The 19,770-nt window shown below is 37.1% G+C and overlaps 1 protein-coding gene across 1 annotated transcript in view; it reads right to left on the bottom strand.

The window, feature by feature from the left end:
* Positions 1-19,770, bottom strand: part of HECW1 (HECT, C2 and WW domain containing E3 ubiquitin protein ligase 1) — a 434,806-nt gene that overhangs the window by 64,010 nt on the left and 351,026 nt on the right. Inside the window, exon 16 of the mRNA XM_055301338.1 lies at positions 6,307-6,441. Within this exon, the coding sequence (XP_055157313.1) occupies positions 6,307-6,441 (135 nt within the window). The remainder of the gene's footprint in view (positions 1-6,306; positions 6,442-19,770) is intronic.

Raw genomic sequence — 19,770 nt, forward strand, 5'->3', positions numbered from 1 at the left:
TAAAACCTCTGAAACCAGATGAAGGCCAGCTACCCTGAAGGCAGACTACTCACTGATGAATGTGCTTCAGGCCAAGTATGAATGAGATGGAGAAGACAACACAGGGGGGAAGGTGGGGCATGTGGGGTACCTGAACCATAGAGACACCTGCCAAGGGTAAAGGAGGTAGTGGAGAACCTACAGATGCGGATGGATGGGAGGGTTAAATAGAACACACCCTCATCCAACTAGGAGCCAAGAATTTACAGGGATGGAGACAATTTCAACCAGGGCTGGAAAAGATTCTGAGGTTGGGTTAGAGTTTACTATGTGCTAGGATCCTTGTACCCCTAAAGTAGTATTAAATGATCCATCCTGAGGAATGTTTGATAACAGCTAAGTCACTGATTCTGATCTCAGTGTAAACATGATGCTAACATTTGCTTCCCTAACCTGAGAACGACTTAAAATAGATTTTCCATTTAAAACCAAAATTATATGACTCGCTGAATTCCCTGGCATTTGACACTTTTTGTGTTACTGAGTTTCTCCTGGGTGTGTGTGTGAGACGGAGAGAAAAAGAGGGGACTTCCCTCTCCCAGACATGGCCTGCCTCTCCCCAGACATGCTATGACTATTCTATGACTGGCTAAAACCTAGTTTGCAATAGGGACTACTTTTAAGATTTCTTTCCCTTTTGATGTTGAGATAGCTTTAATCATAATTGCAAATGTGAAACTTCAAACATTTAGCTCTCTAGTAAAAAAAAAAAAAGTAGATATGCTCAGAAAATAGTGACTGGTAAACAAGCTTCTCTTTTGTGTTGCAATTTAGAAATGCAAACTGGTGTTTTTTTTGTTTTTTTTTTTTTTTTTTTTTTTTTTTTTAGCCATGATTGAAAATTGCAGGTTATTGGCTGAATTTGGATTAGTAATCAGCTAATGCTCACTGGAGGCCTGATGATAAAAAAAAATAGTGAGTTCAGAGGAAAGGCCTAAGTGATGAATTTGCATTTGTCTCTAGATTTGTTTTGCATTCTAAAAATAGATCATTAAGAACGTTTTCAGAATTATCTCATGAAACAAAAGAGAGATCTATGCTTGAGTTCAAAATATTTATAATAGTGAAAAGTGAATAATAAACATAATGTACAAAGAAAGGCTTGAGTTAAATTATGGTAGACCTGTATGATAAAATATAGAAGAATTGTAATGGCATAGGAACAGCCTACAAGGTACTAGCCTGGTAAAATAGGATACAGAACCATAGACAATAGGATCTAATTCTTTTATTTCTATGTAGGCCATGGAGTGTCCCTAGATGGGGAATTATACCCGCCTTTTCACTTCTTTCCCATCCGTGTCTGTGTTTTCTACACTCCTAACTTACTGTTGATAATTCAAAAGTTTATTTTCATAGGGGTCGGAATTTTATAATCTTCCAACCAAACCTGTAGGTCAAGTATAGGTTATGTGGAATCAAGAGGAAAATTTCAATTTTTAGAAGCGGTGCAGAAGTTACCTTCTCTAAGCACAAGCTCCCTGGATGATGACTTCTCTGTGTCATCAGAGCCGATGAAATAACTTTTTTTTTTTAAAGATTTTATTTATTTATTCATGAGAGACACACACACACAGAGGCAGAGACACAGGCAGAGGGAGAAGCAGGCTCCATGCAGGGAGCTCAATGGGGGACTCCATCCCGGGTCTCCAGGATCATGCCCTGGGCTGAGGGTGGCGCTAAACCACTGAGCTACCTGGGCTGCCCTGAAATAACTTTTGTCATCAAAAAAGCTCACTATAAAGAATGATCAAGAGTGACTTCTGCTTTTAAAGTGAAAAGTCACTTTCTGCCAGATTCCTGTCCTTTTCTTAGGCAACTACTATTATGCTTTTTTGTGTGTCCCTTCCAGAACTGTTCTATGATTAATGATTTTCTAACCTGACCAAGATAAGGTGGTAAAAGAAATAAAAATAATGTGCTCTATTATCCTTCTTTATTAATGTTAATTTATATTGCTAATTGCAGTATAAACAAGACAAATGCGATCTTCAATGATTTCCCTACTGATAGAGAGATGGATCTGATATTTATAGCCCTATATGCTCGTTCCATTTGTCTGTGTCCATTTCCATTTGGATGTTATGGGACGAGATAGGCCTATTCTGTGGATGCTTTTTCTGTATATTGCAGTCAGATGTGACACTGTACTCAAATGAAGTCTAAAGTATCAAATAATGATCTTTTTATGTAGAAAGTACTATATATATATATATATATATCCCTGATAACTGCTTTCAGCAAACCACCTGAAAAATTTTCACTTGATGTAAAGGCCAATCTAAAAGACGTTTGACAGTGTCTTTGTTAATAATCTATCACAGGGGTTTTGAGGGAAATTCTTACCACTTAAGAGCCTGAATATAGACTGATTTCCTGATTTTAATTCTGTCTTTAAATGCAGTTGATAAAAATATTCGCTGCTGAGCAGCTCTCAAGAGAATGGCTCATGAAGGTGAACAGAAAATACTGATTCCTAAGGTTGCAGCGTAAGAAACATCTCTTGCAAATCCTCCAGTCGCTCTGATATGTGATACAGGAAAACCATGGAGTATGGAAAGAATTCACTGATTATTCTTGAGTCTCATATTTCCATCTGCTTAACTGTCATTTCAAATGGGATATCCTACTGTGTTCATACTCATTACTAACCTATCTAATGGCAAACCTGCCATCTTTCCCAACTGGTTTTCCTGTTCATCTTCCTAGTGCCTCAAGCATCACAGACTGAGAATCCCAGAGCCAACCACCTAGTTGCCTTGTCTCCACTTTCAGATGAGGGAACTGAGGCCCAAGAGAGGAAAGGAAGGGGTAATGGCACACACATAGCTCTGCTGTGGAGAAGCTGGAGCTGGAACCATCTGCTAACCGACTGCCCGTTCCTCCTCAGGCTTCTTCCTACAAGATGTTCTTTGTCTTGTGTCTCTTTGCCAACCTTCAGTGGCCCTGAATGGGCCTTTCTCTTGGAGATCACTCTTTGCCTTCCTCTTCTTGGCCGTCATGGTCTCCTTCTTAAAATACTAGTTTACACTGGACTGCGAGTTAGATCTGAGCTGCAGTCTTGATATTTAAGTTTGCTTGTGACCTGATTTTTGATATTTAAGTTTGCTTGACTAATAAAATACAATTCTTAACTGAAGTGGTATTTTACCACATGGGGGTATTTGGAAATGCTTAGAGGTATTTTGTTTGGTTTTCTGTTTTGGTTGTCATAGCGACTGGTTAGGTGAGGGCACTCCTGACATTTAATGGACGTGAGCAGGAAAAAAAGGTCCTGCAATGACCCAGGACAATTCTACATATTACAGGAGTGTCCTCAAAATGCCAATAATCTTCTCCTCTAAAGCCCGTATTTTACAAAAAAATCATCATGTTATTTCTCTCAAATTCATTCCGTGGGCTCATGAGAAAGTGCCAACCATGTGACATTCAAAGCTTTACAAAAACCAAGACAAAACCCAAGTGGAAACAGTAGTTTGGTCACGCTGAACTATCCATTGTCTCTCTACTGACCTTTCTCAATCCTACTGCTGCACCTCTGCTTCCACAGTGCTCTCTGTGGGGTTGCCCTTCCTCTTCCTTGGTACTTGGTTAAATTCTACCGATTTTCTAGGGTTAGGTCAGGTACCTTATTTTAAAGGTGTCTTTCCTTGGCCTCTTTTGAACTTCTGTGGCACTTGTCCTAACATCTCTCTTGGTACTCAGTCATATTCTAATTGTTCTCGTTACTTTGTGTTTTTTGGCCTGGCTTCAATCATAGAATATAAAATTCTCCTGGGCAAGGATCATATCTCATACTTCTTTGCATTCCACAGTGCTCATAGCAGGCCATGCACGTAATCAATGTTTGTTGAGCAAATTCACATCACAGCAAACACAATTAACATTTCCCACCATCCCCTCCTTCTGTTTTTATGCCAAGATCCTCCTGTCTTCTCATCCCCTGGGCTATGGGCTCTCACAGCAGGAGGAACCAAATATTTATTTTCATAGAGGCTGGGTCTTTGTTTTCTCTGGTATGCCCTCTCTGGATCAGATATCCTCTGTGTCTCAGCTTCTCTCTTGCTTTTCTTGGTTTCTCCTTGTGTCAGTGCAAAGCTACTGGCAGACAGAGGATTGGAAGGGGTTTGAAAAGCTGATCAACTGAGTCAGTTGGAGAGTGGATGAATTAGGAAAAATACAGGTGGCTGATGCGCATTTATGCTCTTTCATTGTTATGTGTTATAGTCTTTCTTGGCTGATGCAGGTGGTACTTTGTCATCAATGTTGATATTCTTTTTGTAAAATAATTATTTATTCATTCATGAGAGACACAGGGAGAGAGGCAGAGACACAGGCAGAGGGAGAAGCAGGCTCCCCATGGGGAGCCCAATGCGGGACTCGGTCCCAGGACTCTGGGATTATGACCTGAGGCGAAGGTAGATGCTCAACCACTGAGCCACCCAGGTGCCCCTCAATGTTGATATTCAATGTAACTGTTCTTGGGCTACTCAATCATGTTAAATAAATGTTTCAGAACACGTACTGCAAGTTGTACTCATGATCTTAATCCCGTTTCAACAGAAATGTTTTAATACTTGTATTTTCAGGTTAATTTCTTATAAATGTAAGAGACCTCTATCTTTAGGGGGTTCATCTTACATTGAGTAATCTATCTTTTTCTTTTTCTTTTATTGACAGTGAATCTGACTGCAGTACTCAGCTTCTTTTATAGAATCTATATTAATGCTGAAATTGCCTTAATAATATTAAAGAGCTTGGTCATTTTAAATAAACTAAGTGGCGTATTTCAAGTTGATGCAGAATTTTTCATTTATCCACTATTATTTCATAAATCTTGTGCTTTCCGAAGTGTTGTAAAAGTGCCACCAGAGAGGGATACAATGCATGTTGGGATGGGAAGTTGGGGCATTGCTTTCTATAGTCTGTGAATGTGTCTGCTGCTGAGTGTCCACTCTCTGCATGTCCTGACACCCAAATAACCCTTGAGGGATGTATAATGTTCTTCTCTGCATGGTCATGCACACATTTTACATATATGCAGAAAGAAATAATTATCATGTTTTCAGCAGTATCCTAAAACAATACTTAAGATGACTCATGAAAGAAAAAATTCATTTTACCACATTGGCGTTAAACCATGAGCACCGTTGGTTGGAAACAGTTATGCCTATTAGAGCATATGAGTGATTCCCCTAAAAAAGTAGTAAACTGGTACCAATACAACAGCAGCAGGCTCTTCCCTTGAGATTTATGTTTGCTATCTGGAGGCTCCAGGTGGATTGTTATTCTCCCCAATTCTCCTGAGAGGTTCACCCTAGTTCTTCCTGGAATAACTTTTAGAGGGGTGGCGAGGTATGCACATGCACACACACACACACACACACACACTCACACACATATGCATATATATATTTCTTTTTTTTTTCCTATAATACTTTTTTTATTTTCTACCTCATTGTAAAGCCAACTCTACAAGCTGTTTTAGGAGAGATGGTTCTCAGTGGCCACAATCTCCTGAGATCCTGATGGTTTCTAGGATGGTACCAAAACCTGGGAAATGTCAGTCAGGACATAAAAAGGAATTTGCTCATAATATTGCTGGGAACCAACTAGAAGAGGAAAAGAGCTACTTTTGAGTTTGGGTTTGAGAAAGGAGGCCAGAAAAGGGTGTAGGATAAAGAGATAGTAGTTCAGAAAGGCAATGCACATGGTGTTTAAGAAGGATGGCAGCTTTTCATGATTCAGCAGAAGGAAACCACAGGCAGAGAAAACAGATAAACCAGGAAAGAGCAGGTGGTAGGATGGGAAGAAAGTGTTCATGTCTCCAGGCGATTTCCCCCAGTTTTTAGTCCATGTATATGGTATTGATGTCTCCTCTAGGATCCATGAAGAGCCAGTTTGATGTCAGTCATACCCTGTATGATCTTTCAAGAACTCACACATGACTGGCAGGCCTAAGGAAGCCCAGCTCCAGCCCTAGTGTACGGATCTCCTGACACCACAATTTCAATCTCCTTTGAGCTAGACAGATTTTTAGTAGTGGTGATTGTTGGGACAAAAGGGAAGGTCAAGGCAATTTGAAGATGGGCCTAGGGAGTTCACTGGGTGTCCCTGAGTCCTCCTTCTTCTAAAGAGCAGTGTGGATAAGGCAGGGCCCTTGGAGAAGCAGGCAATTCTAGATCCCAGCCACTAAAATAATTCTGGCTCCACCACAGGAGGGGACTGTGGGACTGTGAACATGGCAGGGGGACTGGAGGGTCTTACCTCTCCAGCGCTGTAGCTCCGGAGCCTCTGGAGGTGCTGTCGGTGAGTCAGGTGATTGGGAAGACGACCGTTCTGAAGAGGGATTCGGGGGTCAATGAAAGTGGTAGCTCGACTGTTGTGGTCCACGAAAAAAGACTGTAGACAGACCAGTTAAAAAGCACACTGCATGAGAATGATCCAGAACGAGGTCAGTCATGTAAAGGGAACGCTACAGGGCTGTCTTCGTGTTTATCCCGCCCCTCCTTTTTATCTACTCAAAACTAGATGGAAGACTGGGGCACTGTGCATCCGTTTGCTCAGTAGGTGAATGAAACAATATCAGTCGTTGATAAACACGTCACACTGTAGAGCTATAGAGTCATGATCATAAGCTCTTATTTACCATGGAAAACCAGAGAAATAGAGCCTTTGCTATATTAAAAGAACACTAGTAATAATTTGCAGAGCATTTTATTTTTAAAATAAGCACTCTCATTTTGATTATAGAATTAGCACAGTCTCACTGCAAAGAAACATTAAAAGGATAAAAACCTAAGAGGAAAACCAAAATTATCCCAAATATCACAATCTAAGAGTAATCACCCAAATATTTTGGTGACTTTTTCTCCCCAGTTTTTTCTTTTCTTATGCAAATATACAAATATCTACATATTTCCCCCACATTGGCACCTATAATTTTGATAGACTTTTTTCACTTATTATTTTTTGAGCATTTCCCTAAGTTATTAGACATTCTTGTAACACAGAATAACATGGCATTCAGCCTCATGGATGCATAATAATTTCATTACCCTCTATCGTTGGACATTTTATTTTTTTACTCTTTTAAAAATAATGCTTCAAGAGCACCTGGGAGGTTCAGTTGCTGAGTGCCTGCCTTTGGCTCAGGTCATGATCCCGGGGTCCTGGGATCGAGTCCCGCCTTGGGCTTCCTGCATGGAGCTTGCTTCTCCCTCTGCCTGTGTCTCTGCCTCTCATGAATAAGTAAATAAAATCTTTAAAAAAAGTAATCCTTCAACTAACATTCTTGTTCATAAGTCTTTGCAGCATGTCTGATTACTGTACATGTTCCAATATATGACAAAAGTTTTTCTTTAAAATTACTTCTCATAAAAAAGAAAATTAGTACCTTTTCAAAAAAATAAATCTTTTGTATTACTAAACAATCTTTCAAATACTGTCTTGAACAAAATGTAATGTGTGTTGAAGGTGACTTCCTCTTAAAGACCTCAATCAATGCTCATTTTAGACACATTCAGATGCCACCTGACAGAAGTAGTCAAAGTCAAATACAGACTTGAAAATTATCCTTGGGAGGTATGAATTTATAATTTTAAGTATTAGATATTCTTGTTAACAAGTCCATAAAAAGCCATATAGGAAGTGGTTTCATTATGGAGACCAAAAGATAGCCCCATAGGACATAGGAGGTTCAATCCTTGAATCCTTATTATTCAACTATATGCCTACAAGTTTATAAATTTATCAACATGTTTATATAATATGAGACCTTATTTTATTTATTTGCTTATTTATTTATTTATTTATTTATTTATTTATTTATTTATTTAGTGAGTAAAGGGATAGAAGTTTATTAAGTAAAGATACAGAGAAAGCTCTCAGACATGAGAGGGGTTCTGACAGGGTTGCCCAATAACAGGAGATTTTTAAACACACAAGTATCACTAAATTCAACATTTGAAGGTACCTTTTTATTATTCAGCTATATGCCTGCAAGTTTATAAATTGAAGTTAAATAAGTCTCTTACATTTGTGCATATGTGGCAATCCTTCAGTATAAATTTCTGAAAGTTGAGTTAATCACTAGGCTAAAAGTTAGAAAAATTTTATTGATCCATATTAAGGAATTACCTTCATGAGTGATGTACGCATTTATCCTTTTTCCATAAGTTCATGAATGCTTGTCATGGACTTTATAAATGTTAAGTATTTGAAAGATCTAAAAATGTTGAGTGGTAAATGCTGCTGAACTATCGCTTACAGGGGAAGCCAAACATTTTCTCACAGGTTTATTGGTCAGTTTCTTTATTGGCTTATTGTTGACTTTGTTCCCTTTTTGTTGTTGTTGGAATGTTAAGGTTTTCTTAATTACTTATACGTGCGTTTAGTTACTCCTCTGCCATCTAATTGCTTTTGATTTTTTGTTTCACTACACAGAATTATATATATTCTTCAGTATTCAAATCTCTCCATTTCTATCTAGAAGTGGGTTCAATGCTTAATTATATTTTTCTAGCTGTATTTTTGTTGAATATTTTCTGAAACTTATTTTGGTATGAATTTGAAGTTGTAATTAGATATTTTTCTCCAAGAGTCTAATTTTCTATAACATCCATTCCCTGTTATTTTAGTACATATAGATTCCTATGAATACCACTGTTTCAGGACTATTTTATTTGTTCCATTGATCTGTGGGATTTTCACTGTTCTAATTATTAATATCTGTAGGACAAGTTTCCTCTCATTATTTATCTTTTCAAGATTTTTTTTAAAGTACCTATGCCTGCTTGTTTTTCCAGATGAACTGATCTAAATTTTATTAAGTTCCAAAATTCTGTTAGGATTTTGCTTATAGTCACCTTAAGACTACAGATGATTTGGAGAGAATTCATTCTTTATAATAATCAATGTATCCTTTCCCATTTCTGAACATAAAATGTCTATGCAAGACCTTTTTTCTCAGTAAAATTTTGTAGTTGTCTTTGAAAGACATATTTTTGGTTAAGGGAGTCTGTAGATATTTAGTAGAGTCTGTTGCTATTCTGAGTGCTGCTTTTCCTGTAATGTTTGTAACACGTCATCCCTAGTACCCAGGAAAGGCATAATTACAATATTTATTCAGTTAGTGTCTGCTCATAGTATTAAGTGCTTCTATCAAATAAAGGACACCTTTAGGAATATCTTCTTTGATTTTAATTTGCAAATAATGATAATTTTGTCTCCTTTATAAAGGCCCTTTTTAAAAAATATTTCTTTTCTTGCAATATTGGTGAGAACTTCTAGAACAATAGTAAAGAAGAAATGGCAGCTGCAATTGTCTTGATTTCAATGGGCTCCATTGTAAAAGAGGATATGGTTCATTCATTATGTTAAAGGAGACTTTATAATGTCGTGAAAACATATTTACATCCCTAGTTTACTAAAACTATGTTTTATTTTTAAAATATAAATGTGTACTTTATTTTTATTATGTACTTTTATGGCATTTTTAGAACATTTCTTAGAGTGCTCAACTAAAATTTCTCCTATAAATTACTGGCTACTAGACTACAGGTGATAGATTTACTAGTAGTGAAGGAGCCTCACATCTTTGGGAGAAAACCTATTTAATTGCGGTGGATCATTTTTTTTTAATATAGTGTCTAATTAAACTTCACATTTTATTTTATTTTTTTTTTCGAGAGAGGTGTGTGCATGAGTAGGGGGAGGGATGGAAGGGGCAGAAGGAGAGGGAGAGAGAGAGAGACTTTTAAGCAGGCTTCATACCCAGCTTGGAGGACATGCCAGAGTTGATTTCATGACCCTAAGATCATGAACTAAACCGTAATCAAGAGTCAGAGGCTTAACTGACTGAGCCACCCAGACAACCCTCAACTTTACTTTTTAATATGAACTTTTTGGAAGTCAGGTGAGTTTTGTCTACAGTTATTTATATTTTTATTCTGTTTTCTTAAGGTTTTATTTATTCATGAGAGACACACAGAGAGAGGCAGAGACACAGGCAGAGGGAGAAGCAGGCTCCATGCAGGGAGCCCGACGTGGGGCTCGATCCCAGGACCCTGGGGATCACCACCTGAGCCTAAGGCAGAGGCTCAACCACTGAGCCACCCAGGTGTCCCAGTTCCTTTTTTTTTTTTTTTTAATCAGATTTCTCTACTTTAACTTGCATTTATCTGTATGTATGTGTGTGTGTGTTTAGTTTCATGAAACTTTATCACCTGTGTAGGTTCACGTATCCACCACCACAGTCAAGATATTGAATGGTTCTCTCACTTCCAGAATATTCTATAAATGAAATCACACACTATGTGACTGTTTAGGATTTTTTTTTTTTTTGCACTCAGCACAATTCCCTTCAGCTTCACCTAAGGTATTGAACAAGTAGTTTGTTCTTTCTTTACTGCTGAGTAATACTCCATGGTGAGAATTTACTGAAATTTGTGCCAATGATTTTTCTTTTTGTCTGGTTTCATGAGCAAAGATATGATTACTTCAAAAAAATGACCTATGATGTTTCTTTTTTTCCTACCTTCTGGAGTAGATCATAAAGATACCTGGGCCTGGGTAAGTAATTCATTGTTACATTTTCCAAATTATTCCATAAGTCCACTTAACTTGTTATATTTCTCAAGTCAATCTTTAAATCACACATACTTTCAAATTACACATTTCTTTTAGATTTCTTTTTTTAAGAAGATTTTATTATTTATTCATGAGAGACACAGAGAGAGACAGAGACACAGGCAGAGGGAGCAGCAGGCTCCATGCTGAGCCACACAGGTACCCATTTTACATTTTCAAGGTTTGTTTTTTTAAATCTATTAAAAAATTTGAGAGAGAGAGAGAGAGAGCAAAAGAGCATGAGCCAGTGTGGAGGAGAAGGAGAAGTATAGATTTTCTTCTTTTACTTATTTATATATTATGCATATATAGGTATATATATATGCATTTTCTTTTTAAAATGTCTCTGCATCTCTTATCACTCATTTCTTGGTTTTATTTACTATTTTATTTAGATTGATTTATTTCTCTTCTAAAAGAAGGGTCACACTTATTTCTTATGTTGTTTTCCCATTCACACACTTGAATTTTTATTTTCAAATAAAGTTTGAAATAGGATTTGCTTCAGTTATTGTTGCTTTTTAACCTTCTCTAAGTTATTAATTTGAAAGGTTATATTTTTAATATTTTAATATTAAAATTATATTTATATTAAATATAATTAAAATTATAAATTTAATTATAAAAATAAATAAATATATTTAATATAATTAAATATAAATTTAATTATAATATTAAAATTATATTTATATTTTAATATCATTTCATAATAAAAACCAATGTGCTAATCCTTTGAGTACAGTCTTTCTATATCACATGTTTTATTAAGTATCAGTCACATGCATTTTCAATAATTTCTCAGTAGTTTCTAGGTCTTAGTTTTATTTAAAACCCAATAGTTTAAAAAAAATAAAACCCAATAGTTGGGGCGCTTGTGTGGTTTAGTTGGTTAAGCGTCTGCCTTGGACTCAGGTCACAATCCCAGTGTCCTGGGATTGAGCCCCCCCCGTCTGTCTCCCTGCTCATCAGGGAGTCTGCTTCTCTCTTTCCCCCTGCCCTTCCACCCCACTCATGCTCTCTCTCTTTCTCACTCTCTCTCAAGTAAATAAAATCTTAAAAAAAAAACCCAATAGTTATGAAAAACATCATTTTGAATCTCCATTTGGCAAATTGTTTTTGATGGTTGTGTTGATGGTTGATTCGTTGTGTTTAAATTTGTTGTTTATTTTAATTGTTATTTTATGTTTTTATTTAAATTCCAGTTAGTTAACATACAGTGCGATATTAAGTTCAGGAGTAGAATTCAAGGATTCATCACTTACATACAACACCCCGTGCTCATCACAAGTGCCCTCCTTAATCCCCATCACCCAGTTAGCCCACCCCCACAACTTCCCTCCATCAACCTCCAGTTTGTTCTCTATCATTACAAGTCTGTTTTATGGTTTGTCTCTCTTTTTCTTCTCCGATGTTCATCTGCTTCATTTCTTAAATTCCACATATGAGTGAAATCATACAATGTCTTTTTCTGACTGATTTTAAATCCGTTGTTTAAAATGTAACTCTAGGGACGCCTGGGTGCCTCAGTCAGTTAGATGTCTGCCTTTGGCTCACCTCAGGATCCCATGATTTTGGGATCAAACAGGGGCATAGGGTGGGCTCCTTGCTCAGTGGGCAGTCTGCCTCTCCCTCTGCCTCTCTCCTGGCTTGTGCTCTCTCTCTTTCTCGCTCACTCTTTCTCAAATAATTAAAATCTTAAAAAAATATATACAGTCTATAACTTATGGCCATGGCATGCAACACAAATATTTTACGCTTTTCTGTTTTCTTTGTGTTACAAAATGTTATCATTTAAAAAGAAAAAGCTCTAAGGATCTCATAAAGAAGTTGTAAACTGTTTTTATTCCTTAAAAAATTGTGGTAAACAAATTTTGCCATTTAATCATTTTTAAGTGTAGCTTAGTGGCATTAAGTACATTCTCATTATCACACAACCATCACTATTCATCTCCTGAAATTTTTCATCTTCCCAAACTGAAACTCTGTACATATTCAACACCAACTCCTCATTCCCTCCTTCCCCCAGTCCCTTTCTGTTTATGAGTTTGACTATTTTTAGATAACTCATGTGAGATCAAATATTTGTCCTTTTGTTTCTGACTTGTTTCAAGGTCCATTCATGCTGTACATGTGTCAGAATTTCATTGCCTCTTAATGATGCATAATCTTTCATTGTATGGCTAATACCACATTTTGTTTATCCATTCATGTAACCTCTATTTTTTTCCACTCTTATTGAGGTATAATTGACAAATAGAAATTGTATGTACTTAAGGTCTATGTAAGGTCTATTTTAAACAAAGAATATATATTCCACTAATACAAAATTACATTATTTAAATCCTGACTTTTGTCTCCCTATCAAACTGATACAAGACTCATTTTCCTGCAGTGCATTTATTTCATCCCTTTTGTATTTCTTTTTTAGTTTTCTTATATAATATGATGTGATTTGGCTCATAGGATATATGATTATTGTATCTTTATTTTAGTTGTGCTTTTGATTTATATAAAATCTTACTTTGACTCCATTTAATGGTTCTGATTTTGAACTCTTCTTCCTATGATATTAATATACCACCATTGATTTTCTTGTTACAGTTTTCACATTCTATTAATATTTATTCTTTTATTTTTTAAACTCTCTGAATTATTTGAGTATATCTTTTAATAAGTTGGATCTGTTTTGTTACCAAACCTGAAAGTGGTTTTTTTTCATTTGTAGGTTTATCATATTTCCACCTACCATTATGACTATTTAGCTTGGCTGTACGTTTGTTATTTTGTTTTTATTATTTCTAATTTCTTAGCTTCCTGGTGGATTTTTTGAGTGTTTTGCTATGTAAATTGTGTTTTGCTTGATTTTATTTTTGTAGATGTTCAAAACAAAAATCTTGCTTTCAGTGATACAAATAGTTGCCTTTTAAGTTGATCAAATAACTATATTTAGCCCTTGTTTTTCAAATTATCCAATTGGACTCCTTTTATACTCAACCATGAACTTAGCACAACTTTCCTTGCTCTGTTCATTGGCCTTCTTTCTCTTCTTTGTCTATTTTATTCTAGGTTAGGAATATGATTCAAATAGTTCTTATACAATTATTCCATTTTATCATATTTTACTCCTTTCCAAAATATTTTCAAGCATTTTAACAATTATTTACATTTATATTCATGTATTTGATTTAAATATTCACCGCCATAGTCCTCTTACACTATGATCTCCCCATTATTGATTTCCTCTTCTGCTTCATTTGTGAGCCATTTGGAGAATGGCTTCTGGTGTTTTCTTTGGACAGGAAAAGAGTCCAGTGAGCTCTGAAATCTTGCACGTAGGTTGTTTTTCTAGTATCTTCACATTTGGATGACATCAGTTTGTTTGGATATAGAATTTTGTGGCTGCAACTTTTTCTCATCAATAACCTGTACTCTTTGCTCTGTAGATTTCTATAGTTGAGTTTTATGGATGGAAAATTTTAAGCTTGCCTGATTTTTATTCTTTTTAAGGTAACTTTCATATTACCATGGCTATATATTGATAAGATTTTTTAAATTCCCATTTAAAGACATTCCAGAATATGTGTAGATACAGAATTTTAATTAACTTTACTATAACTCAGTGAGCACAATTAACCTGCCTATCTGAACAATTTATTTTAGAGCTCAAAATTTTATCTTCAATATTTAATTAGTAATTTGATTTAGTTTTTATATGTAGAATTTAATTTTTACTGTTATACCTATTACTCTGGTTTCTTCCTTAGGAACGTCTATAAGTCATTCATCCAAGAGCGATTTTAATTGAGTGCTAATTATATCCCAGAAATATTCTAAGCCCTTGGAGTTTCATCAATGAGCAAAGATCCCTGCTCTCAAGGAGCTTAAGATTCTGTTAGGACAAACAGATGAAACAGCAAATCTAACAAATATATAATTTATATGGTGGATCACAAAGGCTGGGGACCGTCAGTGTTTTTGGTATTAAATTGGATAGGCCTGGCCGAGAAAGTAAGATATGTTCTTTTTGGTTTTTCTTTCCTTCCTTTCTTTATTTTTTAACCTTATTCCTTATCATTTGCATCCTTTCCTCACTTTGGGAGTTATTTCCCTGGTCCATTTCAGTGATTTAATTTTTTTTCCTTTTTTTAAAAAAATTTCTTTTTATTGGAGTTCAATTTGCCAACATATAGAATAACACCCAGTGCTCATCCCATCAAGTGCCCCCGTCAGTGCCCGTCACCCAGTCACCCCCACCTCCCGCCCACCTCCCCTTCCACCACCCCTCGTTCATTTCCCAGAGTTAGGAGTCTCTCATGTTCTGTCTTCCTCCCTGATATTACCCACTCATTTTTTCTCCTTTCCCCTTTATTCCCTTTCACTATTTTTTATATTCCCCAAATGAATGGACCATATAATGTTTGTCCTTCTCTGATTGACTTATTTCACTCAGCATAATATCCTCCAGGTCCCTCCACATCGAAGCAAATGGTGGGTATTTGTCGTTTTTAATGGCTGAGTAATATTCCACTGTATACATAGACCACATCTTCTTTATCCATCATCTTTCAATGGACACCGAGGCTCCTTCCACAGTTTGGCTATTGTGGACATTGCTGCTATAAACATTGGGGTGCAGGTGTCCCAGCGTTTCACTGCATCTGTATCTTTGGGGTAAATCCCCAGCAGTGCAATTGCTGGGTCGTAGGGCAGATCTATTTTTATCTCTTTGAGGAACCTCCACAGTTTTCCAGAGTGGCTGCACCAGTTCACATTCCCACCAACAGCGCAAGAGGGTTCGTTCCCCTTTCTCTGCATCCTCTCCAACATTTGTGGTTTCCTGCCTTGTTAATTTTCCCCATTCTCACTGGGGTGAGGTGGGATCTCATGGTGTTTTGATTTGTATTTCCCTGATGGCCAGTGATGCGGAGCATTTTCTCATGTGCTTGTTGGCCATGTCTATGTCTTCCTCTGTGAGATTTCTGTTCATGTCTTTTGCCCATTTAATGATTGGATTGTTTGTTTCTTTGCTGTTGAGTTTAATCAGTTCTTTATAGATCTTGGATACTAGCCCTTTATCTGATACATCATTTGCAAATATCTTCTCCCATTCTGTAGGCTTTTAGTTTTATTAACTGTTTCTTTTGCTGTGCAGAAGCTTCTTCTCTTGATGAAGTCCCAATAAGTCATTTTTGCTTTTGTTTCTCTTGCCTTCATGGATGTATCTTGCAAGAAGTTACTGTGGCCGAGTTCAAAAAGGGTGTTGCCTGTGTTCTCCTCTAGGATTTGGATGGATTCTTGTCTCACATTTAGATCTTTGATCCATTTTGAGTTTATCTTTGTGTCTGGTGTAAGAGAGTGGTCTAGTTTCATTCTTCTGCACGTAGCTGTCCAATTTTCCCAGCACCATTTATTGAAGAGACTGTCTTTTTTTCCAGTGGATGATCTATCTTGCTTTGTCGAATATTAGTTGACCATAAAGTTCAGGGTCCACTTCTGGATTCTCTATTCTGTTCCATTGATCTATGTGTCTGTTTTTGTGTCAGTACCACACTGTCTTGATGACCACAGCTTTATAGTACAACCTGAAATCTGGCATCGTGATGCCCCCAGTTATGCTTTTCTTTTTTAATATTCCCCTGGCTATTCAGGGTCTTTTCTGATTCCACATAAATCTTAAGATGGTTTGTTCCAACTCTCTGAAGAAAGTCCATGGTATTTTGATAGGGATTGCATTAAACGTGTAAATTGCCCTGGGAACATTGACATTTTCACAATATTAACTCTTCCAATCCATGAGCATGGAATATTTTTCCATCTCTTTGTGTCTTCCTCAATTTCTTTCAGAAGTGTTCTGTAGTTTTTAGGGAAGTGATTTGATTTTAAATAGCATCAGTTCTGCTCTGTTTTATTCCAATGCCATTACATTTTGTTTTTCCTTGCAATCTTAAAACGTTATTTTCAGCCCACTTTTTTTTTTAATTGTAGTAAGAACATGTAACATGAGACTTACTCCCTAACAAAATTTTAACTGTAGTACTAAGCACCTGGTATGAAACAGCATTGTTAACATATGCTGCAGGTCTCTGGAGCTTACTCATCTTGTGTAACCGAAACACCCACTGAACCTAAACTCCCCATTTCCTCTTGCCCCAGCTCCTGGCAACCACCATTCTGCTTTGTGACTCTGAAGCTATTTCACATACTTCATGTCAGGGGAATTACACACTGTCTTCCCTCTGGGACTGGCTAATTTCACCAAGCATAATGTCCTCCAGGTTCATGCATACCTTAGCGTGTCAGAATTTCCTTCATTTTTGAGGTTGAATAATGTTCCACTGTATGTATATATCATATTTTCTTTTTTATAAGTTTTTGAATTCCAGTTAAGATACACTGTAATATTAGTTTCAGGTGTACAATATACTGATTCAACACTTCCATACATCACCTGGGGCTCATCCCAAGAGTACTCCTTAATCCCCATCACCTATTTCCTTCATCCCCCTGCCCACCCACCTCTGGTCACCCTCAGTTTGTTCTTTATAGTTAAGAGTCTGCTTCTTGGTTTGTCTTTCTTCTTTCCCCCCCTATGATTGTTTGTTTCTAAAATTCCATATATGAGTGAAATTATATGGTATTTGTCTTTCTCAGACAGACTTATTTCACTGAGCATACTCTCTAGTTCCGTCCACATCTTTGCCAATGACAAGATTTCATTCCATTTTACAGCTGGTAATTATTCCATTGTATATATGTACCACCTCTTCTTTATCCATTCACTTGGGCTGTTTCCATAATTTTGCTATTGTAGATATTGCTGCTGTAAACATCGTGGTGCATGTGTCCCTTTGACTTTGTATTTCTTAGTATTTCTTTGGGTAAGTAGTAGTGCGATAGCTGGATTGTAGGGTAACTCTATTTTTAACTTTCTGCGGAAACTCCATACTGTTTTCCAGAGTAGCTGCACCAGTTCGCATTTCCACCAACAGTGCAAGAGGGTTCCCTATTCTCCACATCCTCATTGACACCTATTTAACACTAATGTCTTAATGAAAGAAGATGTTATGTGAAAGATGCATTATGCACTGTGTAGTTTCATTAAATTAAGAGCAGCTCTATTACCATATGCTTCTACACATAAGTTTACAAACATACCTTTTTAAAGGTTTTATTTTATTTCCAATTAACATACAGTATAATATTAGTTTCAGGTTGACAATATAGTGATTTGACACTCCCCTCCATCACCCAGTGCTCATCATGACAAGTGTACTCCTTAATCCCCATCACTTATTTAACCACTCCCCACCTCCCTTGTTATATACCACATTTTCTTTATCCATTCATCTATCAGTGGACATTTAGGTTGTTTCCATATTCTGGTTATTGTGAATAATGCTTCAAGGAACATAGAAATGCAGATATCTCTGAGATTTTGATTTCAATTCTTTTGGATATATATTCAGAAGTGGGATTGCCAGATCATATGGCAGGTCTATTTTCTTACATCTGCTTCCTCTCAGCTTTTTTTTCTGTTCCTGGCTGCTCCTTCTTGTTCAATAGAAGTGATATGTTCCTAAACCATTTTGGGTATGATAAGCAGGCACCTTTAAAATTTTTCTGTTTTCTGAAGAAAATTATACTATGAGATATATATTTTTTCTCAGATAAAGGTTGTGTTTCCTTCATGTAGTGGTAGGTCTTCACAGGTTCCTTTTTATTTTGCTGTTGTGTGTTCATTCCTTAGTAGAGGTTGGCTCCGCCCTATGCTGGCCACAGACAGAATGTCACTTGCCCCACCACCTGCAGCCACACCCCCTCTCAGATGATAAGCCTCCTCCTCCCTCAGGCCTAGAATCCACTTGCGGTCCACAGTCAATCTCTACGGAAGCTGGCAGAAGGCTGTGACCTCCTTTCTCAGACTTTCAAGACAACAGATGAGTCAGATGCCATTTGGCCCTTTACTCTGGTCCTCCTGAAGTGGTGCAACTTTCAGGGCACTGTTCCTGCCACGTTTTGTGAGGATGATCATGCATTCAAAGACATCAAACAGCTAGCCCTGGTCCTTCTATTCCTACCACATATACCCTAAAAACGAAGGCTGTCGTCTTGCATGTGTCAATAAAACAAGAAGTAGATTGGCCAGAGTAAGAAACAAGAAGGTAATGTGGCATTCTGGAACCTTCTCTGGCCATCTATGAAGATATCTTTTGCATAGAGAGCTAGCACCACCTGATTTTTCAGTGAGTGGTGTTCCTAAATTCCAGGCTCCTGTACAGCACATTCTTTCCAAGTCAGAGGGATGAGCCTGTAGGATAGAGTCCAAGAATGTTTTTCTAAACCTATCTCCATTATCAATGGGCTTTAGCAATGAAGTATTTTTGTATTTTCCCCAGTTGCCAGTCTGATGGGATTTTTTTTTTCTTTTTGGTATGGATAATTCCTACAGACCAGATATTATTAATCTGCTGTATTATCATGGATTCCCACATTCACTTATTTACTCTACACGTGGCTATAAAATCATGAAGGTAATAATAATTAGTGCTACTTTATGATGAACAAAGTGGGGCTCAGAGCAGTAAAGGGACTTGCCCCAGGTCACTTGTTTAGAATGGGATGGGGCGGTGCTCCTACACGTCCCCCTACTCCTACTTTCCCCCCCATCCTCCACTGTTCCTCTCTACTCTATGGATTGTGATAACACATTTCTAATTTAAGGCTACTTTCCCTCAACAATTCAGTACTTGGTATGCTTCTTAGAGATTTTGTCTGCCGACTCTGAGTCTGTGTGCGCTCAATTAATAAGGAATTAGACCATTTTGTGTGTGTGTGTGTGTGTGTATGCATTTCGTCACACAGCTGGTTTGTGTTATAACTGAAAGCAAAACTCAAGTCCTCTTCATTTTAGGACTTCTTTCTTGTATATGATACCATCTCACTAACAGAATTAGGGGAAAATGTTTTGCCAGAAATTCCCTTATATGCATTTCAAAATAACTAAAATTCTTGGTGCATGTCTCAGCTGCTGTGCTTCTTTGCTGGTGTGATGAGCCCTGGAGGAACAGGGCTGATGGCTTGGGTGGGGGTTTTCCTGGCATT

The sequence above is a fragment of the Nyctereutes procyonoides genome, unplaced genomic scaffold (assembly GCF_905146905.1).
Source record: "Nyctereutes procyonoides isolate TBG_1078 unplaced genomic scaffold, NYPRO_anot_genome, whole genome shotgun sequence".
Classification (NCBI taxonomy): domain Eukaryota; kingdom Metazoa; phylum Chordata; class Mammalia; order Carnivora; family Canidae; genus Nyctereutes; species Nyctereutes procyonoides.